Below are 26,482 nucleotides of genomic sequence, written 5' to 3' on the forward strand. Positions count from 1 at the left end.
TTATTACAAACATTGTTCTATGAAGCGGCAGTTCCTATGGCATCTATGAACCACCATGATTTCTAGCATCAGAATTGTATAGTACAATAGGAAGGAAGGATGTAGTTCCATAGCGACTTTGAAACTGTGGAAGTGCAGACTGCTAACAACAGGCTTCCCTTCTACGGCCAGCTCCGTCTTCCCTCCCTCTGGGGGTGTTAGTAGGATTATGGAAGACCACTTTTCTTCTAGGGCCCCTATTTCGTTGGATAGTGTTAAGAACCAGAATGACATATGGGACAGATTTAATACTTTCTATATTCTCTGCAGCTTAAATATTACAAAGTTTTGCCTCATGCCCACTTGCAGAATAGCCAGTCTTTCAGGCTTAGTTACTAAATTTGTAACTGTGTAAACAGGGTTGCTTTATGCCCTCACTGAAGTGTATAGAATTCCCGCTAAGAGCAATAGAAACTGTCTGGATTTAGCTGGTAATACTGGTTAGCCCTGTGTTTCTAATGCAATTGTAAATATGCTTTTTTTTCATGTCGTCTTTATAACAACTCGGACAACACAGAGGTCATGTTGCAAGGGTAAGCTGTAGTGACTGCTAGGTGAACTTGCTTGAGAAGGCTCTAGCAGCAGATTAATTTGTTATGGACTTTGGAGTTCCTGTTATGACATTATCTCTGTGATATATGGAGCATGCTGGTTATTTTTAACTCCATTGTAGTGGAAGGATGTTTTGACTAAATGGAAGGAACACTGTAAAATTAAGAGGAAAAAATGAAAAGCTCCATACATAGGACAAAATACCAATAAAGTATTTAATGTAACCTTGTGTATGTTTATAGTCTCTTCTTTATTCCTTCTTCATCTTACTTTCATGACTATTATTAAAAATCTCTTCAAATGTTTAGATCTCAGGAAGTTTTAATGTCAAACTAGGCTGAGATAATGGAAAGTGTTGTTCTACCTCCCTAAAAGTTGTGTAGGAATTTCACAGTGCACCTGATAGGTTGAGGATCTTAAACCTTCATTTTCTTCACAATCCCATGAAGACTTTTGCAAAGCTTTTCCTATATCTGTGTTTTGCTCAATTGAGCCTGGCCTCTGGATATGTTTGTATCCCACTAGGTTTCTCATGAATAGCGTTTTACCTACGGACATAAGCAGAATCTGTGAAATGCCTTCAAAGCAACAAGTTCATCTTTTTTATCTGAACAGGATGGTGATTCTCTAGAGACTAATAAGATATTTGTGTGCTGTGGCACAGTTTCTCTAATGATCTTAGAAGAAAACTGTTAGAACGGTATAACATAAAAAGCTCTCTTCCTAAGAAGTCAAGTAGATGAGAAGCGTGTTAAAATTTTTTCCTGAGTCCATTAGATTTAAATGCATTTGGCAAGCTGAAGTCTGAATTTGAGCTTATGTATAATTAATTGTGTTTGTAGACCGGACTAGGAAAAATGCTATATATTATTCTTTGATTTATTTTTTTTCTTCTCCCTCTGTCAAAAAAAAAAAAAGAGCAAAACCATTGTACACAGTATACAGCCAGTGTGCGGCTGACTTGCATCTAGCACTCCTAGTAGTGCCAAAAGGAATGTGGCTTTAATGACAGCGCGTGGAGTTCCCAGCCACTGCCTGCACCAAGGTGTCAGGCTACTTGCATGACCGTGGACTGCTCAGTTGTTAGGTAAAGCTCATAAGATAAATTCCTGCCATTTACTGTAGCTGAGTTCACAAGCACCAACTTGTTGACTTGTGGCAGTGTGATCACTCAAGTGCTCCTTTATATAGGAGTATTTATTGGGATTTTCCACTAGTATGCTTACAGCTGCATGCCCAGCAATTCTATACCTTAAATCTTTGATATGAGTCACTTAAGTTACCTGTTCAGTTACTGAAGTATGATTGCTTTTCTAGTCAGTAAAGTTAACAATAATAAGCTCTTAGTCATTTTTACCAGTAGACATGAAAAAGCCTTTAAAAGATGTTTGTATCAGAATTTTGATTTTTGCATTGGAAACAAAACAAGGGGAATGAAAACATTTCTAGGTTGTGGTCAGACTCAGGGGTTGTGCAGCTCAGTGGAAGGTTGAAGTGAGGAGACCTGAGTTTACTCTTCCTAAGCATCATCTTTAGTTAACTACAATGACCTATGCTTTAATGATAGTTATGTATTTTTTTTATTTTCCTAAACAGACCATAGTCCTCTGCTTTTTATCTGTTGGTATTTTGAGTAATGACTGGTCTCAGTGATACCTTTGCAAAATGGGCTAGAGTTTCGTAACGGGAAAAATGGACTATGTGAGACTAAAGCTCACCTGCTTTATTTCCATAGATTGATTGATTATTTAGAGATCTGTTATGAAACTGAGATTGTAGGCATTTATGTTCCCAGTTGTAATACATTCTGACTGACATAGGTTGGAAACTTGTTTTGTGTGGGGTGGTTGTTTTGTTTTTAACTGCATTTATCACTGTAGTAGGTGGGAGTATTCAATTTTACACATTAGGGTGCCTTGTTTTAGTAGGATACTATGCTGTGCCTAGGTGTTTTTTTTTTTTAAAGCACATCATGGTACTGAAAGTAAGTCCAAGAAAAGAGTCCTGATCTTGGAGTAGAAGGTGGAAAGACTTGATCCTGGGCTCTGGAAGGGTGTTCGTTCCCGGGAATGAGACTGGTCCCTGTAAAGGTTGGCTCCTTCACAGGCGACCCTTTTTGTCCTTGTACTGTTTTTCTCTATGCCACCAATTTGATGACAGCTCTCATCTGAGATGTTTATACTTGTACTGGATCTGTCCCATTTCAGGATTCACAGCTGGTAATAGAAGCCTTTAAATCAGGGTTCGAGCCTCCAGGAGATATCGACTTTGAGGACTTCACACAGCCGATGAAGCGGACTGTCTCAGAATCCAGCCTTTCCAACTCCAGAGGGGATGGGAAGTCTGAGCCGAAGTTTGGTGGCAAATCCAAGGGCAAGTTGTGGCCATTCATCAAGAAAAATAAGGTACTGACTTGCAAACTTGAGCTTGGCGCTAGTATGCGTATAGTCTATAACCTCTGTCTTGTTTAGTAATCCTGGCAATTACAATTTTTTAAAGACAATTTTAGATTCAGAAAGCTAATAACTGATGTCTTAATATGGTGTTTTGTTGTAGTCTTTGGTTACTTAAGTTTCTTTGTATCTTTAATTTTTTTTTCTTGTATAATTTCTTTAATTATGTTGCAGTTTTTATATTAATTTAACTTTAGTTGTCACTTTCTGCCATGGTCCATTTCTTTTCCTAACTCAGAGAAGGAATTGTATACCACTTACCTAGTGCCATGTGTGCTAACTAACGTTGTTACTTTTGGGAAGCTTTGATGTGGCATTACTGTTTTGACACTTCTAAAACTCTCCTTGGCTTTTCATTTGCGTTATCTTTTCAGTCTGTGCACTGTGTTCAGCAGTTGGGTGGCTGGGAACAAGGAATTACTGCAATTTATTCTTCTTAAGCACAACTAACGGAGCATAACTAACTGAGCAGTTGACTTCTAAAAAGACCATATTAACTTACGTATCCATTAAACCTTTTTCATTTCACTGTCATATTTTACACCATAATGCATGGCAGCATTTATCTGGGGTTACCAGAATGTGTCAGGGTGACTGGACTATATCGTTTTTCAGTAACACTGATGGAAGCCCAGAGTAGCTTCGTTGTTTTGATCTCACCCTTGCTCTGACCCATACCAAACCACTTCTACTAATTACAGAGTCAAAAAATCTCCCTGTTCAAAATGGATCATTCCTGTTGTGCTGGTATATGAGAGAACACAGCTGTCTGGTGCTTACATCAATGTAGCCGGAAAAAAAACCCAGGACTAACTCCTGAGCAAATTCATAGAATCATTTGTAAAAGTGAAGTGTGATGCACATTACTGAGGTATGATTTGAAAGCAGGAAGGAATGTGGTTTGTTGTTTTCCAGATAATAGAAACGCTACTGGGCACTAAGGTACCTTCCTTATCTGATCCATTTAAATTCAGGTATTTGAAAGCTCTATCCATATGCATTATTCTGAGCTGTCCACAGAGCGAGAATAGGGCAATTTATGGGGATAGCGCTGCATGGAAGAGTCTGCATGAGCCTCCTGTCAAAATACTTTGTGTTACTCTTCTGTTGCATCACTTACTAAAACTTCCATTTATCACATTCTTCATTTAACACAACTCTTAAATACTGCTTTCCCCCCTCTTTTGAACCATGGCCTTTAATATTTAATTATTTAATTGTTTTTTTTCTCTGGATTTCAAATATTGGTTTTGATGCTTATTTTCGTTTTGTGTTTTATCTTTTTATTTTGGTTTTTATTCTGTCACTTCTCCATCTCTTATACGTAGCTTATGTCCCTTTTAACATCCCCCCATCAGCCCCCTCCTCCTCCCCCTGCCTCTGCCTCACCCTCTGCTGTTCCCAACGGCCCCCAGTCTCCCAAGCAGCAAAAGGAACCCCTCTCCCATCGCTTCAACGAGTTCATGACCTCCAAACCCAAAATCCACTGCTTCAGGAGCCTAAAGCGCGGGGTAAGTTCTCCTCTGGATACCTCTCTCTCTTTCTTTCTTTTCTTTCTTTCTTGCGCTTTTATTGCACGTTCTGTTATGTAAAAACTTGTTTTGTTTTGTGAATGAATCCATTGTGTTTTATCATAACATGCAGACAAATCCAAGGAATCCCAACCTATAAAGCCATTCGTAGTCAAAAACCCCACAATGAAACCACAAAAAGTACAGTTGCTGGTGGAAATTAACCATTATGGTTTTCTGGGGAGGAGGGATTGTCCAAAGTGTGGAAGGAAGAGCTGCACATTAAGTAATACTCATGTACAAGTCAGTCATTAATTTAGTAGCCCTGTGCATGTCTGTGGCAGAGAGTAGGTTTGGAGGAGCACCATTCAGAGGTTTAATCTGACCCTGATGCTGCATGTTGTCTACATGTGAAAAGTTTTCCTCTCTGCAGGGTGGGTTCAGCTCGATATCTGTGTCAGAATGAGGAGAGTAAATTAGGAGGGATTCTAGACATTAATTCTTCTGATCACAGTTGGTGCAAGTTCAGGCATATCCCTGAAAAGATCCAACACCTTTTGCTGTGGTAGTGGAAAGATGACTTCCCTGTATTTTACGCCTCTGGGTGCGACTTCTGTTCCGGAGACTCGGCCTCAGCTTGTGCTTCAAGTGATGCAATGTTAGCTTGCTTAGTAAGTCTGAGTCTTAAGATAAAAAGGCAGGTGAGATGTGAAAGAGGAACTGATTCTAGGTGGTAATAAAGTTGTTTATATGGTACATGTGTGCTTTAAACCAGGGCTGCCATGATGGTGGAGACAGGGGGGACACTGAATTTAATGTTCCCTGCAGCTACCTAGATGTATTGATTACCATTAGCTCTAAATATTTGGGGCTGACACTTCTCAAGGACCTTAACCACATCCTGAAGCATGAAGTTTCAATAAGATAGGAAGGTTTGATTTGATTCCTGTAGAGAGCCTAAGAAATCCTGCTTCCCAACAAGTTTGTTTATCATGTCTGCATTTGGGCCTCCTTGAACAGATGATGTGGCTTAAACATCTTTTAAAGTGTCCATAGAAGAATTTAAAACCCTGCCATGCTCTTTAACTTTTTTCCTAATTAGTTTCAAATGTATTTTCCACAGTCTTTATTCTTGACATTTTAAATGTCAATGAAATATCTTCGCAAAAATACCAAGTTGAAAAACTATTTGTAACGGCCACTAGAAGCTGCCATTCCCGCAAAATGTGGAGAAAAGACATTAATTAAAAGTTTGATAAACATTATGTGATGAAGCATTGCAAAGCTAGGAAGAAAATTTCAAGTCCCATGTTTGACTTGTCCTTGCAGCCTTACCTACATACATTAGCATGCAGAATTGTAGGCCAGCACATCTTTTTCTGGGATTTCCTATTAAGTCCACAGATTTTGTTGGTTTCTGAACTTTCACTTCCCAGTGCTATGATGCATAATGATATTTTAATGATAGTTTAAAATGATATTCTGTCTGCAAAAGCTTTATCAGTCTAGCATGCAAGCTCCAAAACATAGATGAGATGTTTTGAGGGATTGGGGTTTGGGTTTTTCCCCTGCCAGCAGCTGAGGTGTGTTAGATGCTGGTTTATGCATTGCACAGTGCAGAGAGGCTGAAAGTCTCTGTGGCTGACCTTGGGGATTCACCTGGGTCTAGATCAAACTGGATCAATACTTTGTGACACGTCACCGCTGTTATAAGGGCAGTGTCCCTGTCTCCTTTGCTGCTGATAGAGTAGGAAGCATGGCTTGAGTTTTCCCAGGTCAGCTGCTCTGTTCCTGTCCTTGACATCAGCTGTGGCTATATTGGTAAACTGATATTGAAGTGTTTGTGTTGAATTAAATGCTCTCATTGGTGGTCTTCATAAGCTGTAAGAAAAATGACAGGTCCCCGAGATAAAATTTTCCATTTTTCAAATAAAAAGAAGACTTTATCTTCCCAGAAGCTTGCACGTGACCCAGTTGTGCTGAGAAGTTGCTGGCATAGCATGGCTTTGACTCTTAGGTTAAGGTCCTTAGAATTATTTCCTCCTATAAAAATTACAGGAAGGAGACACAAGTGTTCAGTATTTTAAAATGTTTTTTAGAGCAGGCTGTAACAGCAAGGAAGTGACTACTTTAAAAAGCCCAAATTCTGCTCCAGGGACTGCACTGACATTTAGGGCTGGCGTTTTATAAAAGTAGAGATGATTCCAGTGGGGAACTTCAGTGGTTAGTTACAGAGAATTGAGAACAGTGCTGTAAACAATATTTTGTCTCAGTACTGTTGCAGACAGTACATTTTAAAAAAAACGATGTTTTATACAGAGTGGGTTTCAGTTCTTTGCTAGGAAATTGCCATTTAATGGGACATTCAGAACCCAAAAAATCACATTTCTGGTGCTTTTTATTGGGGAAGCGGGAAGTTTCTAAGTTGTCCAAAGGCAGGTTCTGCAAATGTACCTCCTTCCCTCAGTTGCAGTTTGGCTCAGAGCATCTTTTCTCAGTGGCTTTTATGGGGGGGAAAACAGTCTTTCAGCTCTGCTTCTCTAGCAGCAAACCTGGGGGGTGTGCTAGGTAGTGGCTGTCTTGGTGGCACCCGCTGCGGCGGGTGGGCATCTGGCAGTCGTCTTCATACGGGGCAGCAGGGAGACGCTTTGGAGAGTAAGGCACTGCTGAAGGTGAGGGTTTGTGTTGCAAGCTAGTGCTCCGATAGTGCCATTCACAGAACAGAATATTGAAAACAGTGCTGAATGTCTCTAACTTGATTTAAAAATACTAGTTTGTAGTTCCATGGGCACTTCACAAGTTTGTATCTCAAATGTACAAATTCTTACTTAGTGAGTATTTGGCCGTATAAGCAATTATGACTAATTGCTTTTAATAGTTCCTGAAGAAATGCCATTATTTTATGTATTAACTGAGAAGTCCAAGCCAGTCTTACGAATCCTGCATACTGTATCGGTTTTAAGTGGTTTGTGTGAAAAGTGAAATAATGAGAACGATTTCCTGTAGTCTTCTCTGAAATCCCTCAAATTTCTGCTGACATGTTGATTAAAAATGTGCAAGGAAAGGCTGTTGCTAAATCTTCATTTAAACCTTTCACTATGTTCTCTTTCTATTTCATTTCCTTCCCCTGTTAGCTGTTTATATGTAAATACTTTTCCTGCCTGACTCATCCTGCAGAGTAGGAGGCCAGTGTTCAGATCGTCGTTTTTTCCAGAGGGGCAAATTCAGGCCACTTGGTTCATCTAGAAATACGGAGTAGGAGAGGCTGCAAAGCTCTGGCAGCTTGCTCTGATTTGAAAACTTGTCCAGTTCACATTTCATAGGTCCTTAGTGATTTGTTATACAAATGGTCGGATCATGAAAATGCCATATGACCTTCAAAAATAAAATAATTCTAACCAGGCAAAAAAAAAAATCAAGAACCACCTCCAAATCCTGTTAATTTATCAGATGATGAATTAGTGGTTGGCATTTGTTTCAGCTGATGTGGTTGATATGACCCACTTTATATTCAGTTACAGCCAGATAGTACTGTTAATTCTGCTTTTACCGTATTAAGTTCTGTAAGATTTCCGTTTCCCAATTCCTCTCCATACCCCTGCCAAATCCAAAAGCACTTGAATTTTGCTCCGGAGCATAAGCAGTAATGTTACGAATACTGGATTGTGATGTTACCAAAGAAATTAGGAGGTCGTAGAGGGAAACTGTCCTCTACACAGAAGAACATTTGATCTGTACAGAAATAGATCAGTGAAGCGACTTTTGGAAAGGTCGTGAAAAGCAGGACAGTACAATGTGACGGGTGTTTGGCTTTGGACACTGAATAATTTCATTTGCTCTGAGTATTGTCTCCGCACTGCTGGTTTTGTTCAGAGACAAAATTCCACTCCAGCCAGACACCTTGCAGTAAAGGTGGCCACAAGGCATTTTAAGTATTGTTTTAGAGTATTCAACCAAATTGTCAAGCAGGTCCTTCCTGGTTTGTTGATAAACTGGGCTATTAGCTCCTACAAAAGCCAGGGTAACAATTTGTTATTTCAGAAGAAACTGGATCATGCTCCTTTTTTGCACTGTCTTAAGGAAGAAGTGAATGAAAAGGAACTGCTTAATGTGAACAAGTCTGGTAGATACTAAGACCGTAACAGGATAAATACCACCAGCAGAACTGCACATTGTAATTGATCCTTGAAACATAAGTGAGTGAATGGATTCCCATACAATTCCTCCATGAAATCTTTGATATCAGAACATGTCTGGAGAGGCAGTATGTTTTAGCAATTTCCTTGTAAAGTTTTGGTTTAGCATCTTATGTTGCATTTGGAAAGAGAAATTACGAAACTAAAGCGGAAAAATCACTGGTGACTGTTAAAATGAATTATATAATTAGTAATTATATGTCCTGTGCCCAATCTGGTTTTAATTTTGCTTCCAAACCAAAAATCCAATGAATCTTGTTTTCATGGAAGGAAGCAGATGCCTAAACAATTTACAACAGATGCAAGGTTAATGTAGAGGCGCCAATACTAGTGTCAGTGGTCACTGCCAATACGAAATCCTAGTCTGTTTTTAAAAAGAAAAAAAAAAAAAACTTCAGATGCTGACTCTTGTCAGTCTCTATGGTTTTCTAATTACATTTTTGTATTTTCCTCAAAGCTGCTTTCTTCTAACCCCAACAGCAGAAATGTCCATTGTAGAACATACTGTAAAACCGTTACAGCACTTGTCATGGATCAGAACTAGAAGAGGAGGGGAAAAAAAGTCTTACACGGTTTTTGTGAGTGCTGTTTCTAATAACTCTTTAAGAAAGCAGTATAAAAGTAGTATACCTTAAAATCAACTCTGTCTCTTTAGGGAAGTTAAAGCCAGAAGAGCACAAAAAATGAGGAACCACTTACATAAGTCATAATTTCATTTATGCTTGCTCTGCTTTTTCTAATTCCATTTTGAGGACAAAGAAGACTCAGTATTCTGCTAGTTGATATTAATTTTGTGTTCTTTTGTTTTATTGCTATAGCGGCAGTAACATCAGCAGCTTTATTTAAAGAGCAGTACTTCTGAACTAACAAAATCCAGGGGTAGAACTTACACCTTTATTCAGTGTTGTGCAGACTTGCCTTTCCTCTCGTACCTCTGAGACTGGGTTATGATTAAGCAGAGAGGATGGGTCTGGGAGCTGGGATGCAGATATTACTGTCATTACCCAAGTTCCAGCCTCCAGGCGGTTCCAAAAGGCACATGGAGGGACTTTTGTGGTTTCCTTTTTAGTGGAAGTTGTTGACTTCATTACAATGTGATTTTATTTCCATTGCACCAGTTAATGTTTTCCCTTACCATCCTGTCTTGCCTCTGTGACACAGTGTGCAGTCTTCTCCCTTGACGCTTAGCTGTTGGCCTGCCTGGGCGATCAGTACTTTGTTGTTCTGTGAGCACGCAGAAACAGCAAACAAAACAAACCACCCCCTCTCGTACCTGCTCTGTTCCCTGCCCCTGGGAATACTTGTTATTCTAATGTAAGTGTATAACTCTCTGCCAAGACCAGGATTTTTTGGTGGGTGGGGTCATTAAAGCCACGGTTTATTCTAGCACAGAGAGAGAGAGTTTTCTGATCTTGCGTGTTTAAGCTAGCATTTAAAAATGTGGTATTTTCTGATTTTTGTGAGAATGCTAAACTCTTAATATTTGCCTAGTTTCTAGGAAGCTTCCACTTTGCACTTAAAGGCTAGTTAAACGCCAAGCTGTCTTTTGCTGTAGAAGCAGTAAACACAGAGGTGCCGTGCTTGTCTCCAGTGTAACGGATGTGTGTTTTCTCTTGCTGACTCACCAGCAGACACAGTCTTTGTATATTCACAAAGAACTCATGAAGAGGACTTTAGGGACACCCACGTGTGCCATTGAGGCTAGGGAATATGTTGTAAGTCCGTGTATGGTGTGATCAGCCCATACCGTTGCTACACAGTCGCTAACCCCACTTACAACGCCGTTAGAGTGTGCTGTGGAAATGTGCTTTGTAAAAGATAAAAGGAAAATTTGGTGGGAGGCAAGTTGCAGCTTACCGTGTTATGTGCAGGAAAGATATGTCTGCTAGTCCTGGAAATGCTGAAATTGGCACAATTAAAGTAGCTGGACCTGTGAAATTCAGAGTAAGTACTATAAACAGGTTCCATGCATTTATTCTAAATTATTTTATGAATGCAGTCTTGAGCATCATGAGCCAACCCCTGATTTACAGCAGCGCGGTGACACGTTCTGTGCCTTGGTCTTGGAGCACTCTCTGGAGCCTTCTGAAGCTTCCCTGAACTCTCTGTAATGATGATAGTTCATGGAATCAAGATATGTGACTTCTAAATCTGATACCTGGATAAAGCAGAGTATGGGGAGATTGTTACAGGACCGCTAAGAAAGAAAATTACCTCTTGGTTGTATGGAAGTCCAGTGATTTATTTCAACCCTGTTTTCTGTAAGTGAGGTTAGTGTCCGTGACTGTCCAATAACACATGGACTTGCTGGCTTTCATGCTCTCTCATGTGTTATTGAAGCTTGTGGCTCTTAGGCTCTTCATTTTTTCCCCTCTAAGACTAAGCTAGACTTGTTTTAAATTGACAGCTTGAAACAGATTTGCTCATTTTGAAGAAATGTAGTTTATTTTGGGGAAAAATGCCCCTGTTCTCCCAGGAGCTGTGAGCAAGTTTCTAGCTGTGAAAAGCCAACAGAATGGGCAAAAGTAGTTATTTAGTGTTTAATGCAGACTTATTTTCAGTCTGCTTATATTTGTTTATAGAAACAGAATTGCTCTCATGTAAAATGATGAATACATTTCAGAAATGGAAAACTGTGAATATAACTTATTTCAGCATTTCATTGTTTCCAGTCTATGATCTGCTTTATTATTTGTACTGGTTATAACAATCCCTGATGTACTATTTGGAAATGCTATTAATAAGTTTTCTATTTTTGTCATACTTAACAGCGTAAGAATTCGGCATACAGTGTCTATAATCCTTTTCAAATTTGCTGAATTTACAGCAAAAGAATAGTCTTGATGCAGATGATTCTTTGCAGTAGTATAGTGCCTTTAGAGTGAGTAGTGTTTAGAAACTAGCGCATGTAGCATACATTTGTGCCTTTTATAGAGTGCTTCGTAGGTAAATATTTATTCTGCACCATGAGTCTTGTCTGTATATATGTACAAGGATCTCAATTTGTGCTGATCATGTCTATGCTAAAGTTCACAGGAGTGCTAAAGCAATTATGCAAACAAAAGCTGCCTACGCTGAATTTCTTCAGCAGCGTATTTTAGCTCATTCTTTCTCCTTCCTGTATGATTATTCACTCAAATGGATTGGTTTTGTTTGCTTTTTTAAATGGCCTCATAGCTGAGAGAGTGAATTTCTTCATTGCACTGTGATTATTATCATGTGTTTACTTCCTAATGGTCTGAACTTCAGAGGGAAGTTTAACTGCTGCATTGTCACTGAATGCATCAGTTCAAATGGAGTATTTCACTATTTATTGCAAGGCCGTGTGTTTTCCTTGAATGATTGGCATGTGTTGCTGTACAAATTCTGGTAACTAATGGTAATTGTTATTTTTGATAAATGTGTATTTCTTAAATCATGCTGTCAAAACCATCATAGGTGCGGAGCCACCTTTATTTATTTTAAATCCAATCCTAAAGCACGGTGCTTTTGCTAAAAGAGGAGCATCTGTTTGAGAGCATCATATTCAGTAGCTGTTGGTAGTAAAATAACGGAGAACTCTTGAATGGACAGAGGTTCAGAAGTCTCACAGTACAGATCATTGCCTGGAGTGAGAGGCGTTTTCCAACTTCTACGTTTCAACTCCCTTTCACACCGAGCACATGCACTTATGCACTTAGAAGTTTGTTGTGTAGTTTGAGCATTTCACAACTGTCCCCAAAGAGCTGGTAGGACAGGCACAGTGCAGATTGCAGGAGGAGGAGGCTGGAAGTAGTTTTGATTCTCCCGTTAAAATCTGGCTTTATACCTTGAACAGCAGCCAACTTGTGCAACTTGGCACAGAACAGAAAAACACTGTGGCACTGTTAGTCTCCCTATCTCTTGGAAAACCTTCTGAATTGCAGCGGTCGTAACATCTTGCAACACTGGAAGAGACTTTGATAATTTTGGTGGTCGGCTACCCGGGCACATTTGTTCACCTGGCGGTTTCTGGGGCTCTCCGGCGCTGTTGAGAGCTGTATGTGCAGGTGATGTAGGGCAAGGCAAACCATGCTGCTGTGTCAGCCCTTTAAGCATACACTTCACTTCAGTCTCCTCCTTTCCCAGAGTAACTAAAAGATAATATTTTGGCTCTATAACAGGAAATGTGGTAATCTTTGAAGAATTAGATCGTGTATATCATTTAAGGAGCTTTAATAATGACTTACTATGCTGTCATAGAATCAATTTGGTGTAAAGAGAAGAGGGTTTTTTCACTTCTTCTTGGTCCTGACCTTGTCTGACTGTATGGCCAAAGAATATTTGAGACTGAGTATTTGTTTTTGAATTGTTCAAGAACATGAAATGACTTTACCTGCCTGCCCGGACAGCACTGTACGCTGTCATCAACAAGGATGTTTCAGGGATGTTGTACTTTGGACAAGGCCTAAGAGCTAGGAAATCACTAGAGATCGCTGGAGATCCCATCGTGCTTTTTGCAGCTGGAGGCCAAGTGCAGCACCTTGCCTCTTCACTGAGTTTTGGCTAGGTGTTATGCCCCTTTCTCTTAAGCCCTTGCATAAAGGCACTGATGCTCGTGACTGCATTTCAGCACATTTTTGATCTAAAGTGACTTGCATACATTTGCAAGTTCTGAGTTTTTTTCCACTTCAGAGGTGTTACCGTAACGCGAAAAATCTCTGTTGTTGTAGCCGCTGTAAATAAGGCAATCCAGGCCAGATTCTCACCTGCAGTGCTAAAGCACATGTGTAGAGGTACAACACTTCCATTTCTGTTTCTGGCAAGGAAATGGCAGCTGACTGATTAACACTGGCCCATCTTGTGAACTTTTGCACAGATCTGTTAGTGTTACCCATTTTGCCTTCCAACAGCAAGGGGATTATGTGTCATTTTATTGTAACGTCAGTCTGAAAAAGTTCCTCTTCTACTGATGCACTGTTGTTTTTTCTCTTTCTCCCCCCACCCTGTATCTCTCCAATTTTTACATGAAGCTTTCTCTCAAGCTGGTAAGCACATTTACAGCATGCCTGTCCTGTGTTTTAATCACAATTTTCTGTGTGTGTTTTAATGTGCACTGTGCCACATATGACATGACACTGAAATTAACTGTTAAATTTGTTTCTTCTTTGTGTTTGCTTTTTTTCATATTTATCAGATAACTCTGAATACACAGGTCTGGAGTCTAATAGAGGTGATCAGAATTCAGTCTTTCTAATAAGCTGCTAAAAAATTAACTCTAATACATAGTTTAGTTTTCACTGTTATAATCTAGGGCTATGAAAATGTAGAAAAACAGTATGAAGTAATTCTGCTACTGTATAAGTATACATTAAAACATTTAAAGAAAAAAAAAAAATAAAGGTCTCTGTGCTTCTGGACCTTTTCCAGAGAGGAATGCATGTCTTTCGTGTAACATAGCTGCAAAGTTTGCTTTCTATGTCCAGGTATTACTGGAAATCTGCATCGTTATCACCTACATTTTACAGCCCTATGTAGTCCTTCAGAATAACTAATAATGATATTAATTAAAGTTCTGTAAACCTTAACCAACAAGGTTAACTCAGTCTGATTTGAATTCGCAAATGGAGATATAATGTGAATCCTAAATTCTATCTTGGATGCAGCTGGGAAGGTTTCTTGAACTACGGTAAGATAATATGTTGCTGAGTTGGAAAGGGAAGGGATGAACATATTTGGGAAAGCAAATTATGTGCTGAACTTCATACACAAGGTACCGTACTGCTTGAGATACTCCACACCTTGATATGTTCCTGACAGCTTGTCTACATTCCTTTGCCCTTCGTGAGCCCAGTCACAAGGAGAATGCAACTGGTTTGCTGACCCACTTCATGGCAGCATGCAAGAGCTGCCAATGACTGATTGCAGTTCTGGAGAGCTTCAGAGGATCTGCAGTAGCACTTCAACTGCATTATCTTGAAAGTTTTCTTATTTCTCACCAGTCAGTGCCTTTAGGTGCTCTCTCCCCCCTACACATATATTGTTCTTGGATACATCCTTGTGGACCTGTTCTGTTCATAGCAGCTTATTAGGAGAAAATGCATGGGCCATGAAAGCTACCTGCTGTAGCTCTGGAGGTTTCAGGTCCTGCTGCTGCTCTGTCAACACAGTGACTTGCTTGGGCTCCATTAGCGATATTGCTTCTCACTGAAGACCTGTGGTGGGCCTTAGGAATGATGGAAATCTCTAGCTTACTTGCAAACCTTGTTCTTTTGGCTGGTAGTCCAATGCATTTATACCAGGGATTTCCATTTGTTGTTTTCCTAGTCACAGTGCTAGTATGTTGTGTAGCTGAGCTAAGTCTTCGTATGTAGGAATAAATCCTCCCAAAATAAATGGCTGACCTGGCCTTTCCCCAAGAATTGCACAAATCAAAAAGATGTGCAGAGAGGGCTGAGACCCGTGTGCCCTCAGGCAGAAGAAATCGGCTTGTTCATAATTTCCTCTCAGATCCTAGCTGTACAAGAGCCATAACTGCGGCTGATAAACCTCGTGCTTTCCCCATATGTAGCTTTAGCCCAGAAACTGGTCCTAACATGGCCTCTTTTTTCACAGTCCTTCATCTTGGGACAATTTGCATCCTAAATCCCAGTATCTTTATGCAAGGAAATCTAGTGAACATGGCTCTGCTGGTCCTATGATAACACATCAAAAATAGCACAGATTTCCCCCCCACCTCACTGTTGAAGCATTTTTTAAAATGTAGGCGGTGTTGACTACTTGAGAGATAGCCCAGGTGTGTTTTTGAGAGCATGAAACGTGCCCAGCATGTGCAAAAAATGCTTCTTGACTCTTCCTTTTGGAAGAAGAACTGTAGCTTCTGTTATGATGGGAAATTATTGAGCATGGAGTAAAGTCTGAGTGAGATCACCTCCTACTCTCAGGCATGCATTTCTATGCAACACTAGTGCTTTGGTCTGAAGCATTGTAAACAAAAATACTGAATTTAGTCCAACCTGGAGCTTTTGAATGAAGTTGAAAAATCAAAAAAAGATGCTTTTCCAAATTTGTTTGACTACATCTATTGCATTCTCCTAATGTACAGCTGGGGATATTTTCAAGCATATCTGTCTCTTCTGCTTAGAATTGAGAAGAATATGTTATGGTCTTTCCTGTAACTGCTTGTTTATTTGCAAAGCTACATCCAGATGCTTTGCCTTAAAAAGATGTGCATGGTTTTAGTGTGTAGATTATCCATAAAATATATTGAATCACTCTCATGTCTAATGTGATGTGGGAGTTACTATCAAGCAAAATATTATTATATTTCCTGTACCATGCACAGCAGGTAATGTAAGCACTCCTGAGACTTCATGTAGTTAAAGTTTCAGAATGAGTGTAACTTAGTTTTATCCTTCATTTGTCTTAAATTTGCTTTCTCATTGTCTCATGAAATGGAATTTTAAGTGTATTATTACACAGATGATCAAGGCTTAACTAGACACATATGCCGTCTTTTACTGAAAATCAATATGGCAGCAATTTCATTAGGTTTGCCTGTCCTGTTATTTTGAAATGGCTAGACCAGAGGAGAAGATGACCTGTCTGTAGTTGTCGTCCATCCCTCTGACACTCAACACACTTTCTTGTAAACAGCTTGTTCTGCAAATGCAGAAGAAAGAGCGCGCTGCCTCAGAGCACATTCAGTGCAGAGTTGAAAGGGTGTAATGGGCAGCTTTCGTGGCAGAGTTTCCACTAATCACACTCCTCTCAGAGACAGATTTGGCATTTTAATAAGACTAATGTTGCAACTCTGCTCGCAAGCTTTCAGTAAGCTGCTGGGCCATTGAATTTGGTTACTCAGCTCTGTGTTTTTACCCTTCTTTCTCCCATAGGCCGGTATTCCCCCTTAGAAATGAGATGTGGAATGAGCAGAAACCAAAACAAGAAAAACCCGTACAAATTCAAGATACTGTACAAGAACCTCACTCCCTTATGGTGCAACTAATTAGTATTGATGTGTGTTCAGTATAGCCCACCCAAACTGTCCCCCTTGCCTTCCTGCAAGACAAAAATAGGTGGTACTTTGAAGAAAATAGCATGGATGTATTTTATGTGTCGTCTATCTGCTATATTAAATTGAGGCAATCAAGAAGCAGCTTAGCAGTTTGAAGGCAGAAAAGGGGTTTTCAAGCAGAATCACACAAAGGTAACCACTGTGGTCTTCAAATGTTTTCTTTGGTTATGATTTCAAATTGATTGATTCTATGGCTTTGATGTAACTCCTCATTTTTATGCTAGAACAAGTGAGAGAGGAAAAATTGAGAGACTTTGACATGGAATGTGGATCCTGGAAAGTATGCAGCATGGTTTTAAATTGCGGAACGCCAGAGGAAGCTCTTCTATTATCTTAGTGCGTTCAGGAGAGCCCTGACATAAATTAACTGTATTGGACCAACACTCAGACTATGCAAACCAAGCCAGCAATTAATAGTGTACGTGAGAAGCGCAACTGTGACACGGGAGTAAAAGCTAGCTACTGCTTTTATGGGGATGCTGTTTGTAGCAGAGGAAGGGAAGGCAGGAAAGATCAGCATGAGAATGGAACTCCGTTAATAAGATCTGATGATAACTATGGATAAAAATAGATTCTTGGCTTTGCCATTGAATTCTGGCATTCTTTAGTCGGTGATCTCCCATTAGCCATTTGCTGTGAAAGTGGGATGTGGTCCTGAGATTATTTCTAGGGCATCCAGATTGCTAACAGATAACTCTCAGTACAAATAATAACAATGCTTCAGACCACTGTAATTTTGCACAGACTTCTGTGAGCTGTTTTCAAAATGCAATCCTGAAGGATTCTTTCAGGCTCTGATTTTTCTTCTTTTTTCTTCCATTCCACTCTGTGCAGGGAGCAGGGCCAGAGGACTTCAGCAATCTCCCACCTGAGCAAAGAAGAAAGAAACTTCAGCAAAAAGTTGATGAACTAAACAAAGACATTCAGAAGGAGATGGATCAAAGGTATGTCAATCCCCTCCAATGAAAAATGAAATAGGTGGCCTTATATAGGAGAACAGAAACAAGTAGTATATAAGAAAGAGCAAATAACGACAAGGTTCTAGGTTTGTTTAAGGTACTGTTCCAAGAAAACAAGAACCAGAGGCTAAAAACACCTGAGATGCAAGGCTCTGCACAACTCAGATTGTGAAATCAGTTATTTAATTTTGGCTTGTGTAGGTCAGAGCTGGGGAAAAAGCTGGCTTTCTCTTTATTCCAGTCTCCCACCTCAGTGTAATGCATATCCTGTCTTGGGAATCATGAGATGAGAAGATCCTAGTATAAGGATAGGAATGATGTAAATGAAGAGACAATTGTTCCTTCTTTCTTGGGCTTTCGCAGGAAAGCAGCAGTTTAATCGTGAGCCAGATTAGCAGACTGCTGTTAGATCACTAAGTTTGTTTCTTGATGTGACCTGTTCCTGAGGATGTTTTTTAGGAAAGTACAGGATGCAAGTACAGCCTCATCAAAGGTACAATCATAGACCTCTCAGCACTAAGCAGAGCGCCTATTACTGTATGGTGGGCGTGGGTAGATCCCAACAAGAGAGGCTGTTATGAGCATTGCCTATTACTGTATGGTGGGCATGGGTGGATCCCAACAAGAGAGGCTGTTATGAGCATAACAACATCATCAAAAGTGCTGATTGATTGGTGTGTATCTTAAGACTCTCTGATCTGTAGCTTACATTTCCCGGGAGCAGAAAGATAGTAACTCCTGTTCTTTTGTGAGTGCCTTTTCTGCAAGGCTTCGTTTATCATTCTGATTGAGAATAAGGCTATTTTAGTTACACATTTTTGATTGATTCTGGCAGCCTGTATTTGTTGTTTTGTGTTTGTTCACATTCTGTAGTTGCATTAAAGATTCAGCATGTTTTGTTTGCAAGACAGAACTTTTCTTCCCTGAATGATTTCAAGACTTAGCCTCTCTGGTACTAGTCTATCCCTAAATATTGCTTTGCATTTGTACAGATGTGCCTACATTTTCTGCCAACTTCCTTTGAAAAACCTGTTTATTTGGTCTAGTAACCCAAATTTGTTTGCAAGACAGAACTTTTCTTCCCTGAATGATTTGAAGACTTAGCCTCTCTGGTCTATCCCTAAATATTGCTTTGCATTTGTACAGATGTGCCTACATTTTCTGCCAACTTCCTTTGAAAAACCTGTTTATTTGGTCTAGTAACCCAAATTTTCTTCTTTATGTTTTATATCATGAATAAGAAAGGAAAACTGCATGTGATTATGTGATTTCTCATTGCTTTGTTTTTTTCCTCTGTGGTAACTTACATTTGTCTCTGTACAGATTTTCCTTTCTGCTCTGTATTGATTCTGAGGTAACCCAACGTTAAAATCGGGTATGAAATCAGAGCAGAATGAAGTTATTTTAAATAAAGATAGTGTATGAGTGAGGAAGTAGCACCAGCAGTTAAATAAGAGTTAAAAAATAGTAATAGTCATGACTCATATGTTTGCAATATTGTCCCTTAGGGCTTCAACCACAGAGCAGTCCCACTTTCTTGCCACCCACACTTTTTCCCATTTTCTATACACACAAAGCAAAGGCAGGCACAGGATTGCAATTGTCAAGAGTTTGGTGGGAAACTCTAAAATATAAAGAGTGTTAACTTGAGTTGTGGGACTCGCATTAACCTTTCTACCCCCCAAGTAATGCCTAGAGAAAAGCTGAATAGCTGTGCCAGTAATACAGGAAATCAGCTCATAAGTCCACCCTTCTCTAAGCTCTGAAATGTTCATCATCATGCAGATAACTTTTTTCTTTAAGTTCAGCCTCAACTTGACTCGGGTCAAAGGCAGCACACTGCTGTCAGTGAGAGCTCCGCTGGCTTTCCGAAGGGAGCTCATGAAGGCGTGTACTACGTTAATCTTGGCCTTACGGTACCACGTTCATAGCAGGCCTTAAAATTAATATCTCTGAAACCCTAGGCATTGGGCATCTGGGTTGATACGAAACACAGCCCCCCGAAAGAATCTAGTAAAAATGCTGTATAACTTAACAGGATGCAGGGTCGCATTTTGTGGCCTAACGTCCATCTGTCGCTGTGCTGTGACAAATGCAAAACATCTGGATTTAGCTTCGGTTTAAGCAGTGTGAAATAAATATCTTAGAAATGATTTGGGTTGCAAAAGACAAACTGCAACAGGCAGGGTGAGAATTTCTAGTTAGCACTCCATTTTTATTACTAATACGTCCACGTCCAGCTCTTTGTCCCGGTTTCTCAACTGGATTTCAGCCCATGATGGAGAATAATGATGCAACTGTGTGTCTGTGCCCCAAAAACTGGGATGATATTCATCTAGAACATTGAAGCTGTCATTCGTTGCAATGTTGTGAGACTTTTTTTTCCCCAGGGTTAACAAGTAGAAATCATGGTACTAAATAAAAGAACGTGTCAGGCTAAAAGTCAATACCAAATTCCTCCTTTTGCCTTGCAAAAGGCCACCGTCCAAGAACTCAGTCATTTTTCTGCTAAGGTTCTTCAAGCAGAGCACACGGAGCTTGAATAATTTGGTCTAAATGTGTTGTGTGCTAGTACCGACACAGCCCATCTCCTGTGCCTCACCATCCACTGGTGAGGCTCCCGCTGCCGTCCTTGCGCACGTGAAGAACCCTCAGCTGCCTGTAGAGTGAGGGGCTCCTTTGAATGTAGGGGCTTGAGGAGTTTGGTTGCGCACAATGGCTCTGTCATGTCACATTGTAGGTAAAGGCGTCGCGTCACTCACTTTTTTCCATCTCTGACAGAGTAAATTCTCTTCTGGCAAGTGATTTTACTGTTATTTTTTAATGGCTGCTTCTCTACAGGGCAAAAACCCCTGTCTGGATGTTCTCAATTACCTTTGTAACCAATTAGGCTTGAACAACAGACTAAAGAGGCAGCAGTTTATTATCCTTTTATTTGCCCTCATTTGGAGAAAGGCATTTGCCCCCAGCCGCACTAACACTTACATGTTTTATTTTTCTTCTGTCTCTCAGAGATGCCTTAACGAAAATGAAAGATGTGTATATCAAGAACCCACAGATGGGAGATGCAGCGAGTGTGGACCACAGATTAGCAGAACTTGGACAGAACATTGAAAAGTTACGATTAGAAGTTCAGAAATTTGAGGTATGGGAAGAGACATTTCAGTAAAACGTAGCTCAGCATATGCTCAGTTCTAAGCAGGTGCTTCATTGCTTTTCCAGATGCATTTTCTTACCATGTATGGGTAGTGCTACTTAAGCACTTGAATTAATTGAGATCTTTGAGCCTGTTTGTGTAACAGAAATATGCACCATCTCTTGTGACAGTCAGCCAACAATCCTGCTGTTTAATTTGCCACAGAAAACAAATTGTGCCAAGTGGTGGATAAGAGAAAATACAGTGCTCTCTGGACTGTCCAGAGGGGTTCAGACACTTATTTAATTAATTAAATAATTTGAAGCATCATGTTACAGATGTCTCTGGAAAACCAGACGAACATAAATGTAAAGCACCATTTATAGTCTTAGCAAGACAGAAGCCTTCAGATAAAATATGTTTTAAGGAATAGTCTGCCATTAACAGGAAGCTTCTTAGAGATACAAAATCTCAAGAGCATAAGGAGTATTTGGAATATATGAAGCCATTATAATTACACAAGAAGGATTATAGGGCTAAGGAAAGACTTCACTCTGTAAGTTCGCTATGTACATAAATAGATACAGCCCATTAATTTTAGATGTTTCTTACAGTTGTGGGCTTTACTGTCCAAAATCACGGGGTCGTTCATTCTCCCCAGCTGTAGTCCTCTTTTGCATTCAGGAGTTGCTGAGATTGCTGTGTTTCTGGCGTTACTGAGACTGCTATAAGCTGCCACACGTATTTTTACTTTATTGTGACTAGAGCAGCAGCATCTCCCAACAGCTGTTGTTAACTGCTTCTCTTGGGTCACAGTGTTTTCAGCACACAGTGTCAAAAAAGAATCGATTTTCCAATGTTTTTTGGGAAGACCGATAGATTTAATATACACTTAAAGTACAGAATCTATTCCCCCTGACAACTGCAACCGAAAGGAGAATGTAAATATGTTTACAATCTGGTTTTAGTTCCATAGTCTGAATGTCAAATATGACGCAGCAAAGTAAAAGCAACATACCCCCTTGCAAGTCGAAGCATGAGAGATGCATGAGACTGCTTTCCCTTGCAGGGCTGGCTGGCCGAGGTGGAGGGCAGGCTACCCGTGCGGACTGAGCAGGCCCGGCGGCAGAGCGGACTGTATGAAGCCCAGAACACTTCAGCAGTGAACAGCTGTGCGCAGGACCGGGAGAGGTACAGTATCTGTACAGAGCTGTCCTCTTCACACTGGTAATTGAACCTGCTTTCCTTCGCTTGTTAATCAGGAAAACTGTAGCTCTGCGGCGTTCAGAAACTCATTCTGTAACCAGAGTAAAGGCAGGCACTGCATGAAGTGTTTCACATACTGATTTTAGCATATGTAAGATCCCAACTTTAAGAGCTACTTTTCTGAATATGATAAAATGTGTCGTAGCCCCCTACATTCACTGCTGTGAAGGTGAGTGAGATAGGTGCATTTTTTACAGCTTTGGATGGGAAAAATGACTGGTCTCACCCATCGCTTTGTGACAGCTGCTAGTGTAACAGGCAGTTCTGAGCATGCCTTGGAATTGCTGAGCTGCTCCAGCCAGTATTGCTCACCTTGCCTTAAGTGTCTGGTAACCAAGTCATTCTCTTTGCTCCTGAGACTGGTCGCTATAGTTGCTGTGTATTTTCCTCTCTTGAGCAGCCCAGATGGCAGTTACACAGAAGAGCAAAGTCAGGAGACTGAGATGAAAGTACCAGCAACGGATTTTGACGATGAATTTGATGATGAAGAACCACTACCCACCATAGGAACATGTAAAGCGCTCTATACATTTGAAGGTATAACTCAACCTTTGCTCTCATTTCACTTACTGTTTTGTTTAGTTCATATGCCAAGGACAAGTGGGAAACCTTCATTTAACCCCTGCAGTGTTTAAATAGACAAAGAAAGGGCGAGTGAGGCTCTGGCATGATTCTTTTTCTTAGAGAGGCACTAAGTGATTTGTCTCCTGTTGTGCATGGACTGCAAGAAAAAAAACCCAAAACTGTCAGGATCACATTCTTCTGGTTCTTCCTGCACACACTGTTGTCTCCAGAATCACATGTTCTTTTTCATGTTGCTAGTGATGCAACAAAGGTTGCATCGGCACTTTATCCGAGCGTGCCCTGAGTACCCCCTGCTGCATCTGTGATTCACATTGTGCAGGACAACCTAAACTCTGTCTTACTGTGTCTTTCAGGTCAGAATGAAGGAACAATTTCTGTAGCAGAAGGAGAAATGCTCTATGTAATAGAAGAAGACAAAGGTGATGGGTGGACGCGAATTAGAAGGAACGAAGATGAGGAGGGCTATGTCCCTACGTCGTATGTTGAAGTCTATTTGGACAAAAATGCCAAAGGTGCTATGACTTATATTTAATACTATTATTATTACTTTATTTGCTTTCACAGAGATATCCAAGCCTGAAACTGCTCTGTGTTGCAGATGGAGCCTTTTAAAAGTCTGTACAATGCCACAAGGTGCATTATTTCGTACATGGACTAATATGGCTTGCTGTACTGCAAAACATGCTTTTTATTGATCAGAGAAGGATAGTGTGGTAGACTGTAAAACTAGAGGGGAAATGCAGCCTTTCCTAGACAGTGCCTGTTCAACTGTCACTGCCATTGCACACCCGACTTAGTGCAGGAAACACAAAGCCATTTGGAATAACGTGGGCTCTCCTCAGATAGCCAGGTGGCATCTCAAACACATTCACAAGTCAGCTGTTGGTCCCAAACTGATTCAGTGGAATGTTACATAGGAAATATTTAGACTGCTATTTTGTGTCTCAGTGTGGTAGCTTTTCAGAGCCTAATGTGTTCTGTGGACCTTTTGAATTGAAACCTGGTCGTCATTTAGTTAGTGTGTTTGGAAGGGAGGGAGAGATCTTGCCAAAACCTGTCTACACAGCTCGCTCTGGTCCTTGGTAGGTTGGTAAAACATTAAGAAAGATCCTCTATTCTTTCCCACTTTGATACACTTCGGAAGATGTATTTGCTGTTTCAGATGACCATAACTAATGGTTTTGCTCACACAAGATCAATGGAGACATTCAGAGCTTAGACTCAGCAATCTTCTGGGTTTTGTTGTTGCTTTTAACTCCTCACAAATAGGGTGTGTTGTGTAAGCAAGCAGTGCTACAGGGGAATCCTGGATAGAATGTATGCTAGCACCATGAACACCTGGTGATGTAATACACCGAGAAATCAAAAGATTTTAGTCCTGTTTCAAATTAGGATTGAAGTCCACTGTTAAATAATTTATGTGTTTTTTCAATCACTTTATCCTTCAGATTTTTATTGTGTTTCTTAGACTATAGCGTTCTTGGTGTGAAACAAGCTGCCTCATCCAATTTAAAAGAAAACTGAACCATTCTCATTGGGATTTATGGACAGTAGGAAGAGAGGAGTAGGACTGTCTCTAAACACACACTATAACTCGATCAGTTCACTGTCTTGGATTCAGTATTAAACAGTGCAGTGCCTTGTCTGCTGCAGATGAAAGTCTGGGGTCTTGTTTTATTTTGCCATAATACGGTAGTTTTATGTTTGTGTTGGCAAATATAGGGTCAGTTGAGATGCAAAAGAGTGCAAAAAGCTCAGCCCCTCTGTCGGCTTTTATTAACCTTTGAAAGAGGAACGTGGATTGTACATTCTCCTTACTTCATATTCAGAGCAAGGCAGAAAGCACAGAATGGGAGATCCCATCTCTTACCCCTGTGTTCTCTCCTATGGAGACCGACTGCTTTGTGTGTGGCAATAGTTGAAAGCAAGATTATTATTCTGCTGGAAAATTCGTTGTTTGTAGGCTGCTTGAAACAGCTAAGCTAGTGTGGCATCTAAATCTGTCTTAAATAACAAGCACGGCTCTCCTGCCCTCAGATACGCAGCATGGTTCATGTCAGTGGAATGTTTCAGCAAATCACCTATTTAGGAGCAGAGCAGCAGGTTGGATGGCAAGTGAAGCAAAGCATCTCTCTGGGTGGGGTGAGAAATGCTGACACAGTCCTGCTAACGGAACTAGCAAAAGTTTGTCTTTAATTTACCCTTCTAGAGAGAATATTGCAGGAGTAGTGCAGTATCAGCCAGAAAATCGTATTAGTATGTTAATGGTAAGTTATGTAAGTTATGGGATGATGCTGAATGATCGTAAAAACGCAGTCTGTGCTGGGGGTGAAGGCTGATAAAGTTGCAGCCGCTTCTGTAGCAACAATGGAGGTTTTTCAGATCCTTTAAAGTTTTTGCATTAATTTTGCTGGACTTCTGGAACAAAATCAAATGTATCTGTGCATATCTGATGTAAAGGAACTATAATATTAACTCTTTTATTTCTCAATTCTCTGTTAAAAAGAAAAGCTAAAAGAACTTTCCATAAAATGTCCCAGTAGCAACACAAAGATTTGGGGGAAGTGCTACTGTGTATAAAAGACAAACTTTGTTGCAAGCTGCAAATTTCTCATTTGATTTTTAATACATTAGTAGAAGTTACTTTATTCAATCCTTAAAACAAAAGGTATGACATTTCCTGAAAATGACCCTGTAAACACTAAAGCATTCACAAACTTCAGTAGTCCTTTCCTCTTTTTGGAAAGAAGCTTGAGCAGCTGGTACCTCTAAATGTTAGTTGCATGAAGGGTGCGAGCATTCACACCAGCTCTGAGTACATCTGTGACTCTTCTAGCCAGCAGATTCAATTCTGGCTCGGGCGTACCTGCCTGACTAGGTTGTGGCAGTGCCGTGAGCCGGAGGCTCTGCTTGAGAAATGCGATGGCTCAATGCTTTGTGAAAAGCCGCTTGGCAGCTGGCGAGCTTCTTCAGTCAGCTGAAGCCTGTGTTGTCCGGGCTCTGCTGCCGAACCCGAGATGAGTAGGACAGGTAAGTCATGTGCTGCAGTCGCCCTCCTGATCGTAGTCTTCATGGGAGCCACGCGAGGTCTGCGTACTCCTGCAAATACCTGTGTGAGGGCTGTTTGTAAAGTTTACAATGGTACCTCCGGTCAGAGGGTGTTAGCAAACCCTATCACAAAAAAGAACAGTAATTTCTATCTTGTTTTGCCTTTTTTTTTTTTCCAGATGTGTACAAATCACTTCAGAAAATCTCTGAGTAGGTTTACATAGGCCTGTTCACCTTTTATTCTACTGGTTTGCTGCTACGGTTGTTTTAGGAGCTCTGTTTCAGAAGGTTTTCTTTAGAAGAGATGAATGCACATGTCCTATCTCCAGCAATGAAAGACTCTGCTAGGTACCATTCACTCAGTTGATGCATGTATGAGTTCACCTCTTGAAATTTAAATGTGCATCACTACTAATGAAAGTACTGGCCCGACTGTATGGATTTAGTTGTAGACAGCATTATTGTCCTTCCTAACATAAATGAGAGCAAACACAGTTCATTCTCTTTGTGATGCATGCAGGAAACTATTATAAATGCTAAAAAACATGCAGACTAAGAATTGGATCTGTTGGATGTAAACTCGTGTTTTGGGGCTTATGCCAACCTCTAACTGCTAGGAGATGAGGAAGAAAACTCCTCTGTGCACACCTGGGTGTAGCTCCTTGCGGGGCTTTTCTGCATCTGTCAGGTATCTGGTGCTGA

The 26,482-nt window shown here is 40.4% G+C and overlaps 1 protein-coding gene across 1 annotated transcript in view; it reads left to right on the forward strand.

Moving 5' to 3' along the window:
- FNBP1 (formin binding protein 1) overlaps positions 1-25,994 on the forward strand; it is a 69,667-nt gene extending 43,673 nt beyond the window's left edge. The window contains exons 9-17 of the mRNA XM_009573037.1: positions 2,799-2,996; positions 4,373-4,555; positions 13,743-13,757; positions 17,621-17,730; positions 20,758-20,890; positions 21,951-22,072; positions 22,548-22,684; positions 23,086-23,244; positions 25,960-25,994. Of these exons, the coding sequence (XP_009571332.1) occupies positions 2,799-2,996; positions 4,373-4,555; positions 13,743-13,757; positions 17,621-17,730; positions 20,758-20,890; positions 21,951-22,072; positions 22,548-22,684; positions 23,086-23,244; positions 25,960-25,994 (1,092 nt within the window). The remainder of the gene's footprint in view (positions 1-2,798; positions 2,997-4,372; positions 4,556-13,742; positions 13,758-17,620; positions 17,731-20,757; positions 20,891-21,950; positions 22,073-22,547; positions 22,685-23,085; positions 23,245-25,959) is intronic.
- Positions 25,995-26,482: the final 488 nt, after the last annotated feature.

This window comes from Fulmarus glacialis, unplaced genomic scaffold, assembly GCF_000690835.1.
Source record: "Fulmarus glacialis isolate BGI_N327 unplaced genomic scaffold, ASM69083v1 scaffold3270, whole genome shotgun sequence".
NCBI lineage: Eukaryota > Metazoa > Chordata > Aves > Procellariiformes > Procellariidae > Fulmarus > Fulmarus glacialis.